Genomic DNA, 24629 nt, shown 5'->3' with positions numbered 1-24629 from the left:
CTAGGTTTACATTTAGATTCAGGTAAATGGTTTGATGCATTTTTTTCCCCCAAAATTAAAATAAATATGGCATAGAATACTACCCCCCCCAAAAAAAAATCCACACTTCTTTTAAAGATAAAATGAAATGATTTCACCTTTGTAGTCAGCAATGCTGACTTGGTGTCCACTTGGCTGTTAGGGGTGCCTTAGGGGAAAAATTTGAGAAATAGGCCTTAAGGTGCAAAAGCAGAGAACAGCAGATGTGAGAGAAGGAAAAGGAGGGAAAGAGGGGCCTGGAGGTGGGAGGAATCAAAGAGAAAGAAGAGCAAGGGACTGCAGTCTCTACCAGCAATTTCCCAAAGGTACCTGCCCTATCTGTTTTCCTCCAACCCCATGGGAGCCCCACCAGGTGCAAAGGACCCAAGGAAATAGGCCCTTTTACTTCTGGTTCCCACACTGGCTGGCCTTGCTGGGATGCGCAGTTTCCTCTCTTAAGAGAGCCCCAGGGAAGGCCTTTTCTCTCTTTTTCACCGGTTTTCTTTAATTGCATATGATCCATACTAAAGACAGACTTGTAGCTGCTGATTGTATTTTTTCTCTAGGCAGCCCCAGGAAGCAAGTCTTTGCTGGGCATGTTATTTACATGGTGGAAAGAACAAGCCATCTCCTTATTAGGGAACAGGCATGGGGGCTGGGACGGGTGGGGGAACCGTCAGGGCTGTGTGATGGCCTTCACTTCTGGACCTGGAGGACCAGGGACCCCCTGCGGATGTCGGGACATCCTCCCTGGGGCGTGGCTCCTTCAGTCCTCGGCCAGGGCTGCACTCAGAAGCAGCAGGTGACTTTGAAGGCTTCTGTAGTGATGGCGATAGCTTTACGCCTCAGAGGGCGGGCAGGGCTGGGGGTGTCCTGTTGGTGGCAGTGGTGGGGTATGTCCTCTGGCTCAGTTGTTGTCTCTGGTGTCCGAGGAGGCACTTCCAAACAGGAGGTCACTATCGTGGGACACGCTGCTCAGCTGTGACTTGGTTTTGATGAGGAACTGGGTCCTCCGGAACATCACCCTCTCCTGCTCCTGCTTGAGCTCCAGGTATGAGCGGGAGAAGGTGTGGAAGATGGAGGTCACGGGGAAGGCCATGAGGAGGATGCCACTGAGGATGCTGCTGAGCGCCACCACCTGGCCGGGTGTGCTCCTGGGTACCATGTCTCCATAGCCCACAGTTGTCATGGTGATGACGGCCCACCAGTAGCAGGCAGGGATGCTGGTGAACTCGGGACTATCGGCCATCTCGTTCTCGATAACGTAGAGGAGGGGGGCAAAGAGGGCGATGGCCACACAGAGGAAGAGTAGCAGGAGCCCAAACTCGCGGGTGCAGCGGCGGGCCGTGAGCCCCAGCGTCTGCAGCCCCAGGGAGTGGCGGGCCAGGCGCATGACGTACAGGATGCGCAGCGCCCGCAGGACCCGCAGCACCAGCCCCACCTTGTCCAGGTAGCTGTTGCCCGTGCCGGGCTTGCGGCGGCCCGCGGAGGCACCGTCCACCAGCAGGGTGATGTAGTAGGGCAGGATGGCCACCATGTCGATCAGTGTTAGTGGGCTCCGCAGGAAGGTGAACTTGCTGGGTGCCTGGATGAGACGCAGGAGGAACTCGAGGGAGAACCAGCCCACGCACACTGACTCCACGATGAAGATGTTGTGGCACATCTGGGAGCACTGGCCCTGGGAGAGAGGGGAGAGGTCAGTGGTCCCACCAGCAAGGAGCACGGGGCTCTGTCCTGGGTGGGCTACCTGGGTGAAAGGTGGTCTGGGCATGATGCTTGTCCCTGCCCTGCGGTCCTGGGTCCTCTCTTTCTGTGGTTATGCTTGCTCCCTGGGGGATCCCGTGCAGACCTAGGGCTTGAAGTACCATCTCAACACTGACCATTTCTAATCCCTCTCTAGCCCAGATCTCACCCCTGACCTCTGACCCCAGATGGGCTGCCTCCTGGGGTGTCTGTTAGGTGTCTAAAATGCATCATGTCCCAAAACGGGCTCCTGATTTCTTTTTCTTAAAGTTTATTTTTTATAGAGATGTAATTGACATGTAACATGGTGTACAAATTTAAGGTGCACAAGTTGATTTGATACATTTATATATTGAAATATGAATACCACTGTAGTGTTGGCTAATACCTCTATCGCATCACATAATTATTATTTCTTTTTTGTGTTGAGAACATTTACAGTCTAGTTTCTTTGCGCTCCTGATTGCCTGCACACCTGCCCACCTGTGGATTCCCTTCTTAGTGATTGGCAATCCCATTTTTCCGGTTGCTCAGGACAGACTTGGCCTCATCCTGACACCTCCTGTGTAATCCTCATGAAATCCCATTGGTGCTTCATTTAAAATGATTCCAGAATCAAATCACTTCTCACTATGTCCACTGCCCCATCTTAGTCCAGCCACCACCATCTCTGACTTGGACAGTCTTAGCATCTCCTCCCTGGTCCCAGCGGTCCATTTGGCACACACAGCCAGAAGGACTCAGAACATGAACCAAATCCTGTCCCTCCTTGCTGAGCATCCTCCATGGCTTAGAGAGATGGCTCAAGTCCCCCAGGGGCACGCGTGGCCAGGCCACACCTCTCCCACTTCCTCGCCCCCTGCCTGCCTCGTTCTCCTGCTCCAGCCCTGCAGGCTTCCCCACTGCTCCTCCAACACCCCAGACTCACTCCCCGCTCAGCCTTGACTTTGTGCTTCCCTGCACAGTTCCTCTTCCCTTGACACCCACATCGCTCTTCCTTTCCTTTCTCCAGCTCTTTGCTTCCCTATCACCTTCCCACAGAGGTCTTTTGTGACGGGCCATGTTTAAAAATCCCCCTCCCTTTGTCCGGTACCCCAATTCCCCTTATCTTGCTCTATTTAATCGTAATGCTCATCTCTTAATATGCTTTATAACTTAATATTTACCATGTTTATTGCCTGTCTCAGCCCTGCCGCCCTGCCCCCTGCCCCAGAAGACTGTGGCCCCACAAGGGAGGACAGCTTGTGTACTGTTCACTCGCAGGACCCCAGTGCCTGGAAAGGCGCAGCACGCGGCAGGTGATCAAGTCGTATTCATTGCCAGGATGGATGGAGAGCCCTGGCTTGGTGTTTAGATGGGGTGCCAAGTCATGGCCAGGCAGGCAAAGGGAAACCAGGGGAGGTGGCCCAGGCGGGGTGGAGGCCTGCCGAGGAGCGCGGCCATCCTGATGGCTGCCCCGGGAGAATTCAGTCTTGAGGCTGCCTCACAGAATTTTTCAAGAGAAGCTGGAAATTTGGAGTTTTACATGCGATCTCCTGGGTTTTAAATATTGTGACAACTCAATACAAAGAAAGCACTCCATGGTTCACTCAAACATCTGTGCGCTGCACTCGTCATGTGGGCTGCCAGCTTGTTGCTATGGTCTGCAGTATAACTGGACGATGGACTGTCCCCAGTGGGTTTGGACCTCAACATCAAAGGGGCCTTCGGCAGAGAGGGAAGGCACAAATGGTTCTACCTGGGGAGCCCTGTCGGTTCCTGGGCACAGCTGGGCTCTACCAGACCTGCTGTACTAGCTCTCTCTCTAAGAATACGTGAGAGGCTGGAGAGATGAACCAATACTTGGTGAGGCTTTGAGGTCTCAGACCTCTGGGACAGGAAGCCCCCTCCTCTGGGAAGTCTTCCTGGAGTGCGTCCCCTCCAAGTAGCCCCAGCACAGTTGGTGGGCCTCTCATAAGAAGCCCCTCGGCTTGTGCCTCATATTTATGGTCACGGGGCTGTCACCTGGGCTTGAACTCCCTGAATCTGGAGACTCGCTCTGGTCCCCCTGCCTGCCCTGTGGAGCCTGAATACAGTAGGCACTCAAACGTGTTCTCAGGTGAAACAGTGAACCCCGCTGGTCCCCCAGGTGAAGTCGAGGAGTAGCATTATTACTGAGTCATGAAAAAGGCTGGGTATTTTTTTTTAAGAGTAAGTATTAGAAGTTGAATAAAACTGTGGCTTTATTAGTATTTTCCTGATAAAATCAGTGTTGCGTATGTTGGAGCCAAGAAGAAATCCATACAAAGTACAGGTGCTTCCAGACAGGTCTCAGGTGACAGGCGTTTTCTCTTTTTGGGGTGCATATAATCTTCACAGTGAGCGCATCCTGCCCATGCATCGCCAGGCACTATTCCAATCACTTCCCATAGACCCATTCACTGAACCCTCACAGTGCTGTGACGTGGGCCTGTTCACAGCCCCTTGGACATGTCGGGAAACTGAGGCACAGAGAGGTTAAGTAACTTGTCTACAGAGACACAGCCAGAGTGGATGAAGTGGAATTCAAATTCAGGCTGTCTGGCTCTAGCCCGCCCCCTTCATCACTACCCCTTATGCTTCTCAAAAGTTCATTTTACTGGTTGAGTGCTGTTTTCTTACCATTGGTTTTTAAATTCTGTGTATTAAAAAAAGAAGTTCCAGAAACTCCCTGTGAGTTATAAACACCATTGCTACTTTTTCCACAATACAAGTGTGTGGAAAAACCCTTTCCTGGTGAGTGGTTCTAATATTCGATCAGAGAGTTCATGTAAAGCCTTTAGCACATGCAGGGTACACAGCCTGTGCTCAATAAATGCTGGCTGGCATGATATTTATGTTGAGTTCGTACTATCATACCTTTTCCTCCAATGCCTACAAAATTTGCATCTGTCTGAACCTTTTGGTCTGTCTTGAGACTTGCTTCCAGAACCCCATGTGTGGGGAGAGGGGCCCAACTCAGAGATCCGAGGGCCTCATACATGAGGAGGCTGAACTGTGGGGTTGGATGCGGTCCCAGGCTGCCATGTGGGACCGCTACTTCGTGTTCAAGAACTCAGACTTCGGGGACTTCCCTGGTAGTCCAGTGGTTAAGACTCCACGCTTCTACTGCGAGGAGTGTGGGTTTGATCCCTGGTCAGGGAACTAAGATCCCAAATGCCACGCAGCAGGGGCAACCCCCCCAAAAACAACAACAACAAAAAACCCAGATGAGGGGCTCAGTCAGACTTGGCTCTGGGCAAGCTGTGTTGCCTCAGTGTTCTCAGCTGTCAAGTGGGTGTGAGAACACCTCCTATACTGGGATACTGGAAGGTTCGCTGAGAAGATAAGATGCAAGGAGAGTGACAGCCCAGCCTTTGGCTCCTAGTAACTGCCAGCTAAGTAAGTGGTGCCCCTGAGAATTGGGCACACATCCCGTCAGGCCCTGGAGTAAACACTTTATGGAAATGCTCTCATTTAGCAGAAAGAAATGCTCACTATTTGAGGTCGCGTGCACACACACACATCTAGCAATAAAAATCATATTCAGGACCCAAAAAAGCTTTCTGGGATATTTTGATGCAAGGGAATTGGGAAGGCTGAGAAAGGATGCAAGTTGGTGAAATAAATTTTGATGGTATATGTCATGTGCTTAGTTTGGGATCAGGCACATCCTACAGCACATCATCCATCCACGCATCCATCCATCCATCCATCCACCCATTCACCCATCCATTCCACAGAGAGTGGCTGAGTGCCTCCTCCCTGCTGGACAATGTTCTGAGGGGTGGTGAGGGGGTAGGGCACAGTGCAGACCGGAACAGGCATGAAGCTCATGTTTGAACGTGCAGACGGACAACACACATGTAAACACAATGATGGACTGGGATGCTACTCAGCCAGTGCAGTCAGGGAAGGCCTCCTGGAGGAGGCAACAGTGCAGGTGAGGAGGCCGTGCACTTCCAAGAGGAGAACGGTCCCCCTGTAGCAGCTCCCCCCTCCCCCACCCCCCAACACAGCTGCGGGCTCTTACCTGCTCCTCCTCCTCCCTCAGGCTGGGCAAGGTGCTGATGGAGAGGTTGACGGCGGTGACGGTGACGAAGAGCACCGACAGGCAGGCGAACACCTTGCCGGGCAGCCCAGAGTGCGGCCTCTCCACCATGTCGCGCAGCCTCCGCATGCAGCGGCCCAGGCGACCCTCGCCCTCGGCCGGGCCCTCACTGTCGTGGTCCTCGCTGTCCAGCGGGTCGTCCTCGTCCTCCCGCTCCACCATCTCGGCGAACTCCTCGATCTTCTGCAGGTAGCGGCGCTTGCAGCAGCTGTCCAAGTGGTCCTCGGCGATGCCCCAGTAGAGCAGCTCCTCCTGGAAGGACAGGGCGCACATCTCCCGCAGCAGCCGCAGCTTGCCCGCCCGCAGGAAGGTCAGGATGGTGCCGAAGGCCCCCGGGTTGCGGTCGAAGAAGAACTCGTTGCAGGTGACGTCGTAGTCATCGCACACGTTGAGGATGTCATCGAAGTTGGTGCAGGCCTTGAGCTGGCCCAGCCGCGTCAGCGGGAACTCCTCCAGCGTGGTCCAGGGCAGCGAGTACCTGATGCCGCCCACGTTGATAATGATCCGCCGCCGGCGGTCCTCGGGCTGCCCGCCCTGCCGGGGCTCGTCCTGCGGCCGCAGCCGCTGGGCCCGCCGGTAGAAGACGCCCTTGAGTGACTGGCTTTGGGGGAAGAAGGCCCGGGGGAAGGAGGCGTCGGAGGCGCAGCTCAGAGCGCTGTAGTCGTAATCAGAATTGTCTCCCGGTAGGAGGGTCATTTTGGGCCTTCACATCCCTCGCGGGCCTGGGGGGAGAAGGGAGGAAAGACCCTCAGTGACTCCTGAGTCCATGCTGACAGTGCTGATTCTGCAGATATTTGCGCATATGGACTGAATGGTGTTCCCCCAGATTCATAAGGGGACGCCCTAACCTCCAACCGGATGGTATTAAGAGGTGGGGACTTTGGGAGGTCATTAGGTTTAGATGAGGTCATGAGGGTGGAGCCCCTATGGTGGGACTAGTGCCCTTGTAAGTAGAGGAAGAGACACCAGAGCTCCCATGTGAGGGCACAGTGGGAAGGCAGTCACCTGAAAGTCAGGAAGAGAGCCCTCATCAGAACCCAATGATGCTGGCATCCTGATCTCAGACTCCCAGCCTCCAGAACTGTGAGCAATAAATGTCTGTTATTTATGAACCCCCCCCCCCACTAGGTATTTTGTTACAGCAGCTCGCGCTAAGATATTCATTTAAGAGTGAAAATAGCAAATTATCATTCAGCATCTCCTAAACATCACCATTGCTCCATATCCACGTCATTTAAGCCATAGAAAGGTACGAGTGCTACCATGTGCCAGGCACTGTTTTAAGCACTGGGGGTTCCCAGCCATGCACAGAATCAGATGTGTTCCCCGATCCCACAAAGCTCACACCCTAGGGGACTGTCATGCAACCTCTGTACTGCTATTTACTTAACAAGTCAGGTTTGTTCAACATTTTTTGTACTTGTTTATCTTGGAAAGGTAGTTTAGTGTAGACCAGTGGTTCTCAACCAGGGCTGATTTCGTCCACTGAGGACATAGGGCAATGTCTGGAAGCATTTTTGATTGTCGTGACTGGGTGATGCTATTGGCATCAAGCAGATAGGGGCCAAGGTTGCTGCTAAAAGTCCTGTGACGCACAGGCCACACCCCACAACCGAGAATTATCCAGCCCCCAACGTCCATAGTGCCGAGGAGGAGAAGCTCTGCTGTTGTGGTTACAAGCATAGATTTGGAGCCACATGGCCTGGGCAAGTTACTCAACCTCGATGCGTTTCAGTTTTCTCATCTGTAAAGTGGGTATAACCATATGATCTATTTCACAGGATTACTGAGAGGATTCAATGAATTATGTACCTAAGACCACTTAATACAGTGCTTGGGACATGGTAGGTGTCACTCAATACTTGCTCTCTACTATTACTATTAGTATTTAACTCAAAGGGACATCTTGTATTTCTTCCATACATGGAGAACTGATATCACTTGCCATAAATCAGAGACAATGCACAATTATCACAACAGTGCCATGTTTGCTCATACATCAGCATGTCATTTTGAAGACACAGGAGTGAATTGGACAGGTATGCTCACTCCTCCAGGAAGCCCTTCTTGGCTCTTCCAGCTAAATTGAATGTCAGCCCCACCCCATCCCCATTTATATTCACTGCACTCGCCACCCATTTTAGAATGATCTGTGTGCAAGCCTTGCTCTTTTAGTAAGTAGACTGCTTGCTCCCAGGGGAAGAATGTGCTTTACTCATTTCTAAATCCCTGTACCCAGCAGGGTAAAAGTTCCAAGAGATTTGTGACATGTGAGTACATTTCCTGTCGGTGAGGCCCACATGATAAGAGCACTTCTGAGAAACTGAAGTCAAAATCTCAGCTTCCATAGACTTCTTTCCCAACCCTCAAAGCTAAGGGTTTATGCTACTACAGTGAGATCGCTTATTCATTCATAGCTCATGGGCTGTGTTTGGTTCACAAATATTTTGCCTGGCTTGGAGAAGATTTTGAAAATGGAGACATTTCATGTAAAAATTCATATATGTTGGTTTCTCTGGGAAAATGAGATTATCTGGCAACCTTTGCCTTAAATTCCAGCTGAGAAATGACTGCCCTCTTTAGGCAGGGCATGCATGCTACAATCCACCACAGTTCCCACCCCTCCCTGTTGTCTTCCTAACATCCACTTCACTTCTCTCATGTATATTTCCTTCCTGGCCTCGTAGGCATTTGAGCGTAAGACCCCTAGATGACAGCTACAGAGCTCTCCAGAATTAAGCTAATCTGGAAAACTAGTAAGAGTCTAATACTTTGCTTTAAAAATCACCATCCCTCCCCAACCCCAGCTCAATCCCCATGGATGCAAATGGAACCAGCCAGGTCTATAAATTCCAAATGGAGATCCATTTCTGATATGAGTGTCCATCTGTGCTATAGAAATGTTCAAGGGAAACATACACGGGTGCACACGCATACACACAGCCTTGCATGGATGAGAAGCCGTGTTTAACAGGAGCCACAGAGGTTTCCACACCTGAGAGGGGCACCTTCCTAACAGAAATTCTTTCATAAAAGCAAATCATCACTCCACTCATTTATCTTTGGGGCAAGCTATAGTTTCACAGATCAGGTTTTGGAAAACTAGGGTACACCTGTGTTTGGAAAAAAATGATTTGATTTTAAAGCGTTAAAGACTGTTTTTAACTTCACCTAAAATTGGAACTCATCTCCTCAGGCAAAGCCTGACAGAATCCCTTGGAGGAGAAACATCACTTTTTAGTGCGACTGCTTTTCAGCTCTGCTGTTTTATCTTTGCTACCAAAGACAAGAGGGAAAACGACATTCCGTTTGGCAAGAACAGTGATGGAGGCAAAGGAACATTCCTCTCATCCTGCAAGCCCTGGAGAGCTCTTGTGAACCCCCCACGTCTGTAATCACCTCTTTTCTTGCAGAATTTCTTCTTTCAGCCCTCCTCACTTTCCCTCCAGCGGGAAGCTCTTCCAATTAGCAGTTCCTCATTTTTTTCTCTCATGACCTGTGTCAGTTGTGAGTTAAAGCCTCAGCCTCCCGTGTGGAAAGTTGTTCTGTCTCAGGAGACCGGTTAATATGCAGAGGAGAGAAAAACCATGCTTCATTCAGGCTGCTTACACACGGAGGGCCAGAGGGCCCTGGGGAGGCCCAGATGCTGGAATTTGCTAAACGAGGGCTGGGCACACTTCTCCTGAGCCTTTGGTCTTGGGGTAACCCAGTCTGATGGGAGTGGGGGTGATGGTTCTGCATGCTAGCGTCTCGAGTGAGGTTCATAGATCAAACAGGCTCCAAAGTCTGGCTTCTGGAAAATACGACTACTTTTTATCCAGACTGATTCCCTCACAAAAAGGCTGATCTTTTAGAATTTCCCTACAGTGTTTCGTCTGTCAGTTCTAGAGCATGGTTGAATTTAGTGATGTTGCCACTTAGGGTCTATATGTCTGCTTGGGAAGAGGAGAAAGGGGCTCCGATGGTGGGGATGAGGAGGAGGAGTCCTGAGGGAGCTGTTATTCATTCCGTCAACACTTACCAGGTGTCGGACTGGGCTAGGTCTGGAGGCACAGCAGTGGACAAGACAGACCCAGCCCTGTCCTCATGGAGGCTGACGTTCTAGTGGGGGAAACAGTCTCTAGATAAGTACATAGATAATTTCAGGCTGTAGTGAGTATTGTGATGGAAACAGAACAAGGTGACAGGTGGGAAATGTCTGGGGGTCAATGGTAGATGGAGGGACCCAGGAGGGCTTCTCGGAGGAGGGGACCCTGGGGCAGAGCCAGCCCTGGGAGGACCTGGGGGAAGGTGTCTCAGGTGGAGGGAATGAGAAGAGCCTGCTCCCTGACCTGGGGATGGGCTTGGATGGTCAAAGACCACAGTGAAGCCTGAGTGGCCGGGCAGAGTGAGTGAGGGGAAGGTGGGAGAAGATGAGTGCGTGTGTGTGTGTGTGTGTGTGTGTGTGTGTGTGTGTGTGTGTGTGTAGGGGGTGGGGTTGGCAGGCACCAGACAGGGCTGGGGCTTTTTCTCCGTGGGCGAGGCACCCTCAGGAGAAGATTCAGGCTGGGCTGGGGATATGAGGCTGGAAGGCCCTGTAGTCATTCTGGAAAGAGACCATCAAGGTTTGGATTAGTGGAGGGGTCTGGAGAATTCGATGGATTTGGGGTGGACTTTGGAGGAAGAACTGACAGGACTTGCTGCGGGACTGGAGTGTGGTGAGGGGGAGAGGCAAGGCTGTAGGATGATTTCAGTGGTGCTATTTACCCAGATGACCGATAGGTGGCGCTATGATGAGGCCCGAATTAGAGGCAGCCTTTTCTGGTTGTGGGAAGATGAACAGGAGAGGGTGTGGGCAAATCAGGGACAGAGAGCAGGAATGGGGGCCTCCCACATGGATGGATGGGTGGTGTCAGACCACCAAAGCTGACCTGATAATCATGTGTGTGTGGTGGGGGAGGGGATGGTATTAACTGGTAGCTTTGACCTGGCTGGGCTGGAGCAGGCAGGAGGGCCAGGCTAGCAGAGATACGGTGAAGCCCCGAGGCCAGTATTCCCTGTACTCAGTGCCCAGCACCCACTCCCCTGCTGACGCTGCACTCCACCCAGACCCGAGTGGTCAGTGCGGGTGGACACCACTAGGGGGACTATGGTAGGCAGAATAATCCCCCCACCCCCACCCTGCTCCGGCCAAAAGATGTCCGTGTCCTTATCTGAATCCCTGCAAGTGTGACTATGTTAGATTATGTGGCAAGCAGGAGTCAAGGTTACAGATGGAAATAAGGTTGCTAATCAGCTTCCTTTGAGGTGGGAAGATTTTCCTGGATTCTCTGGGGGCCCCGTGCAACCACAAGGGTCCTTAAAAGATGGAAGAGAGAGGCTGGAGGGTGTGCCAGAGTGATGCAACACTGCGAGAAAGACCCGACTGGCCAGTGCTGGCTTTGAACATGGAAGGGGCCACGAGCCCAGGAAAGCAGGCAGCCTCTAGAAGCTGAGACAGGCAAAGAAACAGACTCTCCCCTAGACCCTCCAGAAAGGAACGCAGCCTGCCTACACCTTTATTTTCGTCCCGTAATGCCCATTTGAGACCTCTGTTCTCCAGAAGTATGAGGTAGTCAGTTCGTGTTGTTTTAAGCCACTCAGTTTGTGGTGATGTGTTACAGTAGTGATTGGAAACAAATACGGGGGATGTTGAGAAAAAGCTGGTTAGACTCCAGCCTGGGGGGGCTACATGCTGACTACCCCAAGGTGGGGAAGCAGAAGAGCCCACTGGCTCTGAAGTCAGGAGACCTGTCTTCAAGTTCTCCCGTGACTTTGGACAAGTCATGTCCTGCCTTTAAGATGCAGTCTCCTTATCTGTAAAATGGCGATATAAGTTGCTCTGACCTCCCTTAGTTATGGTGAGGACTAAAGCCAATGACATGGGTGATGTGCTTGGCCCAATGCCTGACACACAGTGGACCCTTAGTGAGCCTGCTGTATTATTAGTAGCTATGAGGGGGGTCTGTCGTCCCCCACCTCCACCAGCCAAGGGTGACTCCTTTCTTGACCTGATCCAGCAGGACTTGAACCCAGCATTGTCTGACCCCCCCGAGCCCGTTGCTGGAGGGAGTGCAGTCTGGTATAGCCTCTGGAAACGCCAGCAGGGTTACCAAGGGGAATGAAGGACATTGGTGCCTCATGACCCAGCTATCCCACTCTCGGATGTATTCCCCAGACCGGGGTCCACAGGGGTTGTAATAGACATTGTCCGTAAAATACTATTATTTATACTCAAATCCTTGACTCAGGATCTGCTTCTGGGGATGTAGATCTAAGCGAGGAACAGGGCACAAGAACGTGCAGCTTGTGTTGCTTTGGTGCTAGGAGGTCTCCCAGTGTCCCTCCGGGGGGAGTGAACAAGCGATGCAGACGGCGGACGCCTGGAGGTTGCACAGGAATTAGAAGCAATGGACTAGATGTAGGTTTGGCAACACATTTAGATCTTAAAAACATGGTGCCGAGTGGAAAAAGAAACAGAAGTTTATAGCACTATGCTATTTATGTAAATGAACACACACACAACATTACATATTTTACAAAGACTTGAGCACATGTAAGGACCTCTATCAACCACAGGGAGGGTGCCTGGGAGGGCAGAGGGAGGGGAATAAGCTTGGGGATTAGAATGAAGGGAGTAGGGACTAAGCCGGCTTGGCACAGGCCTGTGATGAAGAGCGGTATGAAGTAGAGTGTGGTTCACACAACCCTGGGTTTTGATCCAGGTTTAAAAAAGAAGAAGAGCATGAAAAAGATCAAGCCACTAGGTTCAGCATCTCCCTGGATTCAGTGGATGCAGATTCCCAGGCCCCTCCCCAGCCCCTCTCGATCAGAATCCCTAAGGGGGAGGCCCAGGAATTGGTGTTTTTGAAGGCTCCCTGAGAGCCTGCTGATGATTGAGGGAGAGGAAAGGAGGGGCCAGGAAAGTCTGCAGCCCCTCTAGCTGCCCTGGGCTTCGGCAGGGAGGCCCCTGCCCAACTTCTCAATCTGCTTGGGGGTCTGGAAGGCTCTGTGGGTCCCATGCTACGGGAGTTTCACTGGGGAAGTGGAGACCCTCTGGTTTGAGAGAAGAACCTTCTGCACTGGGGCTGCCTTGATCAAATGCCCCTTCGTGAGCCCACAGATCCGCGGACACTCCCCCTGCAATTTCTTTTCCTTCCTCCTGGGAGAAAGATGATGTTGGTGAGCTATGACAGAGGGCTGAGCATGCATTTCCGAAGAGAAATGATCATTTAAACCGGAAAGAGTTCTGAGGGGCAGCCCCCCATCAGGCTGCTCTGTGGTCAGCGTCTGACTGAGGGTGGGGTGCAGGGCCTGGGGGGTACGACTCAGGAGTGAGGAGCCGGGTGGGAGGAAGGTCTAAGTCAGGCTTGCCTGGCTGTCACTGCTGCTTCTGCAATAACCTTTCGGCCGGATACAGCCATCTGCACTCACTGAGGTGCTGGTCCTCTTCTGGGCCTGTTTCCCCCTGTAAAGTGGGGATAAGTGTGTCGACCTCACCAGGCTGCTAAGATAATCTGGTGAATGGAGGTTTGCTGCAGGTATGATTACTGCCACCTGATCTCTCATCCCCACGGCCACATCCCGTTAAGGACAGGAAGGATTCCACAAACTGTTATGTACTGATCCCAACTGCTAAAATACCTCCCAGGTCTCTCCAGGGTTTTAACAAACTGCTGTCCTCCCTCAACTCCACTCTTCCAGTCCCAGGCCCATCCCTCAGGACAGAGCTCTCTGTCCCTCTTCTGAGCGGGAGCAGGGAATGCAGAGGAGCGCTAACCCCTCAGTGCTGTAAGCACCACCCGTCACAGGCTCCCATTATCACACACTAGGCACCAGGCACTGTGCAAGAGCCTTCACTGTGTGAGCCACATCCTTCCCTAGGAGGCAGGTGTTACTCTTAACACCCCCATTTTACAGATGAGGAAATTGAGGCTTTGAGAAGTGAAAACTCATGACTCTGGTGATGAAGCCAGACCCCAACTAGGTCTGTGGGATTCCAAGCAAACCCCCTTGACTCTGCATGTTACTGCCCCCCAGCATTGCTGGTTCCCAGTGGAGGCGGGAGGGTGTCCAGCACCAGGAGCAAGCCAGGGACTGGGTCTCTTGTCTCTATGTTCTATGCACAAGCTTTTGAAAGTCTTTGAGGGTGGGGAGAAGCAGGCAGCTGCCCATAGCTGGGGAAACATCTTTATTCCTACTGTGTATGTGCACAAGAGCAGATTAAGAAATCAACGCAACTCCTGCTTTCATCAAGGTCTGGGTTGCCATTTTGGTCTCTGGGCAGAGGAACTCTCCTGTGGTGTAGACAGGCACCAGCGGGGGCTGAGGGTGTGGCCTCTGGACCATGCTGCCTGGCTCACCATTTACCAGCTGTGCAGCTTTCTGCAATTAACTTCACCTCTCTGTGCCCGAGTCTCCTCAGCTGTTAACTGGGGTGACCATCACAGTCGCCTCCTTAGTGCTTGGAGCCGTGGCTGGCACTTTGGAAGGGCTCTGTGTTTGCTAGAATGGCTTTTGCACAGCACACCTGGCACCTCCCCTGCCTGCTCCTCCCTTTGCATTTCCTTTCTCAGAGGAATGTGAAGCAGACAACACCTTCCAGAGGGCTGGACCTCAGTGCCGGCTGTCCTGCTCACCTGGCACTCACTCGGCTGGGCCTCAGTCTCCCCATCAGTGACAAAAAGTGACCAGGCACACTCCTGTGGTCGGCAGTACAGTGGCCTCCCAAAGACGGCCACATCCCAAGCCCTGGAAACTGTGACTAAGTTACCTTACATGGCAAAAGAGGTTGTGTTGCTGTAATTAAATCGAGGATCTTGAGATGGGGAGATGAGCCATCTGATGACTGGTGGGCCCAGTGTCACCATAAGGTCCTTATAAGAGGGAAGCAGGAGGATCAGAGCCAGAGACAGAGATGTGATGACAGAAGTTGGAATGATGTGAACCCAGAAGCCAAGGAAGCAGGCAGCCTCCAGAAGCTGGGAAAGGCAGAAACGGATTTTCCCCCAGAAGGGACACAGCCCGGCTGCCCCCTTGATGTTAGCCCAATAAGATGCATTTGGCCTTATGATCCCCCCAAACGGCAAGATAATAAATTTGTGTTGCTTTCAGCCACTAAATGGTGGTAATATGTGGCAGTAAGAAATGAAGCAAGTGCAATGCAACTTTCTTTAAAAAAAAAAAAAAGCATTTTTTTTCACGAGCTCCTCGGGCTTTGGTTTCTTTCTGCTCCCCCCCCCCGCCCCCGCCGCCCCTTGCCAACCTGTGTCATTCCCTAACCCCGATCGATCGGGTGTCGAGAGATCATTCCCCACCCATCTCTCCATGCAGCCCTTCCCCAGCCGGTGCAGCTTCATCTGTCAGGGTTAGGGCTCCTGGCTGGGCTGACTCAGAGGCGGTCATTACTCCTCAATTAAAATGTTAATCAAAACGGATGTGGCCATTAGGCTGGCCCTGGTCCTGGCATGCTGGGTCCCTGTGAGATGCTCTGCCTGCCCGGGGAATCCGTCTTCTTTGACTCCCTCCTGTCCACCCTCGTTACAATCCAACCGTGCTGGACCTCAGCCCTGCTTCCTGCGGGCCCAAGTCACTGGGGTAGGGGTGGGGATATTTGCTGGGAGCTGGGCTCTTTCCTCCACCCCCACTTGCCCCCAAAGAGAGAACATGCCAGCGACCCCCGCCCCCCTCAGGCAGAGGCAGCCTCTGGAGCCCCCTACTCTGCTTCTGGCAAAATAACGGTTTGCCTTCTACCACGAGGGGCTTTGGGGTGGGAGCTGGAAGGTTCTTTTCTCTTTGCCTCCTCGTGGCCCCCAAATTTGGGAACACAGGTGTGAGCAGAGGCACAGGCTTGGGGAGCAGTGAGGACCTTGGGGCAGCAGGAAGGGGACACCTGCTTAAACAATCCCTCGTTTCTCGTTCCTTAGCAAGTGTTGAGGCCGCGTGTCTGCGGTGAGCTGCGGCGGGGAGGTGAGGGAGGAACGAGGGAGAGCACTGTATGCCCTGTGCCCGCCTGGGAGGTGCAGATGTGAGGCTGTGACCACAGGGCAGGGGAAGAGCTGAGGCACTGTTTGGATCCTATCTGGAGAACAGTCACTCTGACGATGTTAGTCAAATACTTTGACTCTGTTCTGACTTTGTTAGTCAAATAGTGTCTGTTATGGAAAAAAATGGCCAAGGAGGATTGAGTGCTTGCAGCTAGACTTTCTTGCTTCCCCCTTTATATTAATTGTCTTTAGAGTGGCTTCTCCAGCCGCCATTTTCCGCCAGGGGCTGCATCTCTGGGTTTAATGAGCCAACCAAGAGTGGATTCCCAGACCCTGTATCTTTGGCAGCCAGAACCACTGACTCTTTCTCACATATTTGGAAAGGGGATGTGGAGAAAAGACAGCCCGTCAAGATACCTTTTAGGGGCCCTGGGGGTTCATTCCTTAGTCCTGGCTTGAGCCTCTCAGCCCGACATCCAGGACACATCTCTCTGCTCTGCTGTTCCCACGGGCATCCCCCTCACCTCTTGCCAGAGCCCAGCTGCGGAGCTGGTGCAGAGAATTCAAAATGGCAGTGGGACAGGAGCCTAGCTCCCAGATCTGCCCCAGTCAGACTCCAGGACTCCCGCAGCTGGGGTTCTCGAGGCTCGGGACAGGAATCAAGGCTGTCTCGTTTCCAGCACCCTCACGGTCCCCTGTGGGTTTGGAGTGGGTTCCATGACAGACATCTTTCCACTGGAATGGGCTAGCTTAGGGAATGACTGATGAGGGCCTCCCCAGGGGCCATCCTCGCCTGTCTTTCAGACACACCCTCCCTCCCTCTCCACTCTGCAGGGGCCTCTGCAGAGCTCCAAGACAGAGGACACAGGGTCAAGCTCAGGCCTGACAGATCCTGAGAAGTCCACTCAAGAGAGCCAGCATGCCCTGGCTACCTGCCCCTCCCCTGGCTCCAGCACTGGGGCTGGGTCGCAGCAGAGCCAAACTTTCCTGGGAAATGTGCTCCGGTGAGGCTCCCCGAAGTGACTCTGACTACAGTCATGTGTGTGGGTATCACACATCATAGTGAATAAACCGCTGCTGAGATTCATAGAATCAGAAGCACCCCCCCCCCCCACCTTAACACACATGCAGTGAATCAGAGAAGTTCCTGCTCCCTCCTCTCACCTCCCCTGCATTTGTCTTGAGGGGTCAGCAAACAGGGTCTGTGTCCTTCTCATTCACCTTGGTGACTTTGGTGCCTGGCACTCTGTACGTGCTTAAGAACAGCAACTGCTTAAGAAAATGCCTGCTGAATGTACAGCTGAACTAATTGACCCCATCGGCGGGAGACGCCTTCCCACCGATGTGTGGTCAGATCAGTGTTACTCAATTCCCCGCCTACCACCCTCCCCTAAGGAGCTTTTTAAAGACCTTCTTATCCAACAACCTATTCCAGCCTCCCCCCTCCCCTTGAGAATGAATGCCGTAGGTGACAAGGAAAGGCCATTCTGTACCTGACCAGTGACCTCCCGCCTATACACATGGGGAGGGGGTGCTCTCCAAGCTGCTAGCTGGCTTCCATCCTATCCTGCCCCCATCCCATCCCTCTTCTTCACGGTTCTCTCCCCAGCACAATGCCTCAATAACGGTTAAATGGTGAGCTGTGCATAGTAGGTGCTCGGCCAATCTTTGTCCAATCCATGAATGAATGCATGAACTTCTCTCTTTTCCTTCCTCACCCAAAGACTCCAATCCACCCAGGCTGAGCCCCTTCTGGGTAGGGAGCCCCTGAGGCCGAGGAGGCGACCTTTCCCTCCAGTGAACCGAGGGCTCTCGGAGTCCCCAGCACTCAGCACACAGTGGGCCAGGAAAAGCTTGTGGTGTTAATGAATGACTCAATAAAGCCCACTGACGGGATGCTCCATTCCGTGCCTAAGGATGGAGTGAATAAGCGAGTGACAGACGCCCCCCGTACCACCTCCCCCCAACATTCCCTCCTCCCTGGACCTTCCGGCGAGACGGCGAGAAACCTCCGCCACAGCCGGGATGTGCCCCCCACCTCCTGCCCTGTTACTTCGCACCCCGGGGGCCCCGGGGAAGCACAGAAGCTGGACCCGTACCAGAACCCTGGCGAGCGCGCTCCACGCCGCCGCCCGCAGCTTCTCCCGGGTCCTCTGTCGCCCCGGCCGCCCCCTCAGCGGCTTTCCGGGTCCCCTCAGTGGAGCCAGGGCCACGGCCACGTGCATCTCCCCTCACCCGAGCCCGAGTCCGCCAGCTCGGCGGTGCCCGGAGAGGCTGCGGCGCGCCAAGTTCCCACCTCAAGTTCGCGGCACAGCGTCCCCACCGCGGAGTTGGCCGGGCCGCGGCTCGCGTCCGCCGGCTGCCGGTGGGTCCCGGCGAGGACGCGACCAGGGGGCGGGAAGCCACCCGCGCCACCTCCCGGAGCCGCCGGCAAACTTCGGTCCCCGGGCCCCGCTCGGCTCCGGCACTCGGACCCAGGGCCGCCCGCCTCTGCCTCCGGGTCCCCGCCGGGCTCCGAGTGCGCCGGGAGCGCCGTGCGCCAGCCGCCGAGGGAGGGAGGGAGGGAGCGGGCGGGAGGCGGGCCGGAGGGAGGGGCGGCGCGCGGGGCGGGGAGCGCGGGCGGCGGCGGGGAGCGCGGGGGCCACGCGGCGCCGGCCCGGGACCTCGGATGCGCAGCGCTCCGTCGGGCGCCTTCCCAAGCCCGGGCCCTGACCGCCCGCGCCGAGGGTCCCGCCGCCGCGCTCTCCCTCTTGCCCCGCCCTCCGGCCTGCGCGCCCCTCCGCCCGCCTGCGCTCGTGGTCCCCGCGCTCCGCTGCCCTCGGGCTGCACGCGCCCCGCCACGCGCCAGCCTCCGGGGGTCACGTGCTTCCCCCGGCGGTTCAAGTGCCCCGCCGGTCCCGGACCCCTGGCGCCACACGCCCAAGGCTCCAACGTGCCACGTAAAGCCCCCACGCTCCGCTGCCCCGGTCCTGTGCTTTTCCCGGGAGGTCCGAGCGCGCCGTTGCCCTTGGGCCCCTCGTGCCACTGCGGGCCAGGGACTGCACGCGCCTTGCGGCGTCAACTTCTTAGGGACAGCACGTGCCGCGCCAGGTGCCTTTCCCTCCAAGTCCCCGTGCGCCACCGCCCCGGATCCGCGCGGCCCAGCTGCCCGCACCCCCCGCCGACACGGGGCACGCGGACCGGGCCCTGGGGTCCCGAGCCGGCTGAGAGCGACGCCTCGCCTCGGAATTGGTAGGAGTCGCGCTTTTGCTGGGGGTGGGGTTGGAGGGTTCTGCCCGAGAGAGGGCGCCACCGCTGAAGCGGCCTTTTAGGGTCTCTGGCCTCGCACCTCCCTTTCCTCTTTTTCCTTCCAGTCTCTACGCCCTTTCCCACCATCAGAGAACCAGGCAAGGCCGTGAAGGAACCCTGCCCTGGGCCCGGCCTGTGGCCTCCTCCTCAAGGGTGGGGAGCAGGCTCCGGAGTTGGGGGCGCCCGCGCCTTCTGGGACTGCATGAAGAGGAAGAGGGTTAGGGTGTCCTGGCTCACGGGTGCCGCAGAGGCGAACGCCACATGAAACTGCCCGCAAGAACTCACGTCCAGCTGGGAGAGAGGCAGAACCAGCAAGCCGCTGAGGCGCAGGATTGGAGGCTGTGAGAAGGGCAAGGAGGAAGCCAGAGCGGGGTGCTGGGGGTACAGAGTGAGGGGAGAGACGGCTTTACCTAGACCTGGGGGGGCGGTGACATTTACACTGAGCCCTGAACAAGGAGATGGAGCCCATCTTTGGAAGATCTGGGAAGAGAGCTTTTCGGGTAAATGCAAAGGCAACGGCCCTGAAGCAGGGGAGAGGGAAGCCTGTTTGAGGAACAGCAGGGACACCGGAGAGGGGTATTGGGGGATGTAGGAAAGGAGGGCTGCCTGGCTGTGTGGGCTTTGGTGCTCAGGTGGTCCCTGAAGTGTGCTTTGAGAAACACAGCTCTGTGTGGAGGATCAGGCCTCTGCCTTCCTCTCCCTTCTGAAAATTGGCGTTTATATCTTTTTTCCTTGCTTATTATCTGTCTCCCCACTAGAGATCAAGCTCCACTAGGGCCAGGATTATGTGCTGTCCTCCCAGCATCTTCCACGCTGTCTGGCACAGACAGACCAGGCATCTGAAATAGTTGTTGGAGGGATGCTCAGGGCAGGTCCTATAGGATGGACTTGATCATCTCAGTGAGACACAGGACTTGCTGAAGACCACAGGGTAACGATGGAAAGCAGGAGTTCTCAAACTTATTGTGCATCCGAATCTACTGGAGGGGCTGTTAAAACCCAGGTGGTTGGCCCCATCCCCTGAATTTCTGTTTCAGTGGGTTTGGGGTGGGACCCTCCAAAGAGGTTCCCTGCTGCTGCTGCTGTTGGGGCGGCTACTGGTCTGGGGATCACGCTCTGAGAATCCCTGATGTTGAAGACTTAAAACTCAACCCATCTGGGTCTGACTTCAAATGTGAGTGACCAGATCCACTGGGGAAGCCGTGCTTCCTATTGTGTAGGGTCAGCTGGACCTTATGAGCACCTCTGTGGAGGGGCTGCCCCTGAGGGTGGGCCTATCAGAACACTGTGCGCTGGCTTCAGATGTTGGGGTGACCTTTGGGCAGAGGACCTGAAACATTGGTGGAGACCTCAGTAAGGGCAATTCCTCCCTCCCCACCCCCCAACCACCCCCACAGACACAGACTCGCTTGCTGGGCTCAGGCGTTAAATTATTGCCTGAACTTATCCCTGACTTGTGCTAAACTGAGTCCAATAAAATTCTTCTAAATCCTTTTAAGGAATTCCCTCGGCAGTTCCTCCCTCCCTTTGGAGCCTTCCAGATTTTCAGCTCTTCTTTTCATATCTTCATTTTCCTGCCGAGAAACATTCCTTCCCAAGCTGTTGTGTGGAAATGGATGTTGATGGCGCCTGGACAGATTCCTGAAAAGATGGAAACGGGTCTGTGTTTGCTGAGCACCTACTAGGTGCTAGGCAGGTTGCTGGGTTATTTGTGGATGTCAGAGGCACCAACTGGGCTGGTCAGTGAGCTCTGGCTCGCAGACCTGTTTTATTTGGCCCTGCTGCCTTAACATCTTTTCAAAAGATTTGAATTAGTTGGCCAACCTGTAAAAATTGGGAGATTTCACATAATTTTCTTTTCTTTTGAAACACTGGGAGATCTGGCTGACATCCCTCCTGTGAGTGGTGTGCTGGTGCTGGGTTGTGCCCTGCCCACTTTGGCTGTGGTTTGCCTCTCAGCCCCCATCATGTCCTTTAAGTTACCCCTGGACCCCTGGAAGCATGAGTTGCTGTCCTTTCATCTTGGTAAAGGTGTCTAGGGCCACCCAGGGAATGGCAAAGCTGGCTCTGAATCCAGGCCTGGCTGGAAAAGCCCAAGCTTGTCACTGAAAAACAAGCTGCTATTAGAACCAGGGGCAGGAGGAAGATGTGGCATCTCTGGTTCCAAGGAAATACCTTAAAAGGGAGTTACTGTCAGTGGTTTATTAAGGATATGCTTTCCTTCCCATTCATAACCCACTGTCAGTAAGTCATAAAGTTCTGGGTTGTTTTTCCATGGCAAATAGGGCTGTCCAAACCTTTTAATCCATCTGCCCCTTGAGATGAAAAAGATTTGCAAGACAACTGGTTGGAGTTACAAGGGGGGCGGTTTAGGGAGGGGGGTGACGGGGTGGGATTTTCTCCCTGAGCTCTCCTGGCAGGGGGTCTAGCTGGGTGTTCCTGGCACACAGCTTGTTGTAGGAAAAATGCTGCCCTGCAAGTTGGGGTGGTGCCTCTTTTCTGTACCTCTTCCTGGAATGATCTTCCCATAGATTTCCACACAACTATTTTATCCATGTTTTAGTTAATTGTCACCTCAGGACTCCTAGTCCGGACTGAGATCAGGGTGGAGAGGGGGAGATTGAGGCACACAAGGGTGCAACTTTGTCTTTATTTTAAAAGTTGCTATGTTGCTTATCACGGATTTGTTTTGCACTGATTTTGATTTTTTTAAAAATATTGCATCAAAATGTTACTTACCTTGATTTTGGCCCCTCCTTACAGGCGAGGGTCTCCCCTGCCTTGCCCCAGTCCCAGCCCTGCTCCTAGTCTAGAGTGTTCTGGAATGGGAGTCAGAGCTGGGCTCTGGTCCAGCCTGTGCCCCTAGACTCACTGTGTAACTGGACACAATTCCCCTCGGCGCCCTGAGCATCTCAGCTGCACCATCTATCCAGGGAAGGGCTTAAAATGATACGCTAATGTTAATTTTTTATAATATATTCTAGAATGATCCAAGATACCCACTAGAGCTTTGATGGGTTGTGCATCATGTCCATCTCCTGGGGGCTTTGGGGTGTTGTAAGTCTCACTGACTCTGGTCATGATGGGCTGCCACTGTCCTATTCCCGACACCCCATGTGAGGTGTTTCCCTATACAAACACCAGGTCCTTGTGGCTGCTGCATACGGTGAGCACTGATGCTTTGCTCATTTTCCCCGAGGGAAATGCTCAGTTCTGGAAATGTGGGTGCACACCCTATTCTTTGTTGTCTTGCTTCTTGTTTTTTGGTTTCATTCAGTGGATCCTCGACACACACTCATTAAGGACCTCTATACGCCCAGCATATAGAAGTCACATTTCCAGCTTTGGAAGAGCTTAGCTCTAGTGAAGGAGGCTGCACATAAGCAGATCTGTGTGCTGGGTGAGGTCTGCATGGGGTAGAGGACTTCTAGCTAAGTTAAGGCCACATCCAGAGAACTGGGCATTGTCCTTTCTCCTGCATCCTCCGTGCTCCCTCCAGGTGCCACCAACCCGGAGCAGTGTACAGTCACATTCCTAATAGAATCTTCTTGAGAGTGCTGCAGTGTGACATTTTGCATTCACTCTTGAGCTGGCAAAGCTCTGAGACAGAGCTTTCAGTTCCTCCTAATTCCCCATCTCCCTCCATCCCTTCTCTGGATTGTGCCTTTGTTCTTCAGTTTTTCCTGGTCCGGCAGCCCCCAAAGCCCATTTCAAAGCCCACCTCCTTTTAGCTTTCCTCCGTGGCTCCATCCTCAGGGGACTCTTCCCTTCACTCTTTTCCAAAGCCTTTATCAACTAATAGGCGCTCCTCCTGGAGCTTAATTAAGATCTGTCTTGAGTTCCTTGTAGCTTCAGCCCAGCCAGGACGTTCTGATTCTTGCAGGGAAAGGGCACTTGCCCGGCAGCCAGTAATAGCTGGGAGGGCTTTGCCCCTCACTCAGTGGGTGCAAACAGATGAGTCTTGCTAGGACTTCCATGTTTTAAAAATAATGAATTGTGTGCCAGTGTTTGAACATCAGGCGATCTCACATAAAAATCTGGACTTCTGGCTTCCCTTGAGGACTAAAAGATGTGCCAACCCTGGACCTACATTCCTTCCTGGCAAAAACTGGCTAGAACTGGTAGCAGCTTTTTCCTTCAGATGGGGCGTGGGTTCTCCAGTTTGCCACAGTCCTCATTACTCCTTCATGTCTAACCCTGGGCTCCCTTTACTCATCTTGCTTTACCTTCCTGGCCCTGCAGGCATTTGAGATTTTAACCCTTGCTTGCAACTTTTTTCCTCTTAGAGGAGAGATGGTTCATCAGAACACTGTGCACTGGCAGAGGCTTAGCGAGGCTCAGAGGGAAGCTGGGTGTCCTTGCTAAAGATTGTTGGGTTGATGGAGGGGAGGGAGAGTCAGGAGATTGTTTGCGATGAATCCAGGCTGTAGTTTCTTAGTATCAGTGAACTTAGATGGGTGTTGAGCTTGGCTGGTACTATGTTGCGTTACTTGTACATATAGAGACATTTAATGTGACTATAAAACAATGTAAAAATTAAAATTAACTTATTGAGAACACTTACTATGTGCCAGAAACTGTGCTCAGATGTTTACATTGAATTCTCATGATAACCCTGCATGGTCAATACTATTATTTCCCCTGCTTTAGAGACAAGGGAACAGTAAATAACTTGCTCAGGATGACATGGCCAGAAACAAGAAGCTGTGATTGCAGCGTCCACAGAATGACCGTGGAACTTTGACCTTAGCAGGACTGGAGGTGCTGGTAGATGATGGTTTTTAAAATCACTGTCTTCTCTGTGTGGTCTCATTTTCTGGGATGGGAACCTGCCGCCCTCCTGCTAGGAGTCTCTCAGCTTTGAGGCTCCCTTTCCCTGGCACAGGGCTGGAGTTAGCCAGCCCTGCAGGCCGGTTCCTGGAGGCTCTTTGATCTGGAGAAATGCAGGAGGATAAGGCTTTAGCAAGTGGAGGATGGGATGGGGGTGGGGCAGGAAAGGAATGGCCTTACCAGCTCAGACCAGGTCCCCTCAGATAGCCCCTGAATCCCAGAAACACAGGCCCTACCAGCCAGCCCCAGGGCATGAGCTCATTCCTCTGGTGTCCCCAAGTGTGAGGTCAGCGCCCCATTGCACTGCTCTCAGCATCCTTGCTGCAGTGGAAGATTTTAGTGCCCTTGTCGTTACTTTGCATTGCTTCTGGGCTGTGTTCCCTCTTATTTCATCTTCATCTGAAATCCTGAGCTCACCCTCCTCAGAACTGATGGGACCATTTATTTCCAAGACTGCAGCCAGTCGGAGGGCAGCCGACAGTTAAGCGGAGTACTCTGGGTTTTTGCCACCTTGTTTTGTTGCTGTAGACAGGGATGGGAGACAGGAGAACGTCTTTATTTTGCAGCAGCAAAGCTGTCAGCCTTAGAGCCTCAATGATTATCCCTTTGTCCTAGAGGCCACTGCCTTGGTGGACTCT

The 24629-nt window shown here is 53.4% G+C and overlaps 1 protein-coding gene across 1 annotated transcript; it reads right to left on the bottom strand.

Annotated features, from left to right (window-relative positions):
- Window positions 1-544: 544 nt before the first annotated feature.
- On the bottom strand, window positions 545-18416 carry KCNG1 (potassium voltage-gated channel modifier subfamily G member 1). Its single transcript, XM_057703072.1, has 3 exons — window positions 18170-18416; window positions 5792-6591; window positions 545-1696 (listed from the first exon to the last, which is right to left on the bottom strand). The coding sequence occupies exons 2-3, from the start codon at window positions 6563-6565 to the stop codon at window positions 926-928; spliced, it is 1545 nt and encodes a 514-aa protein (XP_057559055.1). The 5' UTR covers window positions 6566-6591; window positions 18170-18416; the 3' UTR covers window positions 545-925.
- Between the last annotated feature and the right edge of the window lie 6213 nt (window positions 18417-24629).

This window comes from Hippopotamus amphibius, chromosome 12 (assembly GCF_030028045.1).
Source record: "Hippopotamus amphibius kiboko isolate mHipAmp2 chromosome 12, mHipAmp2.hap2, whole genome shotgun sequence".
In the NCBI taxonomy this organism is placed as follows: domain Eukaryota; kingdom Metazoa; phylum Chordata; class Mammalia; order Artiodactyla; family Hippopotamidae; genus Hippopotamus; species Hippopotamus amphibius.
The sequence above is the reverse complement of the archived record's forward strand: the minus strand, read 5'-3'. Positions and strand labels throughout refer to the sequence as shown.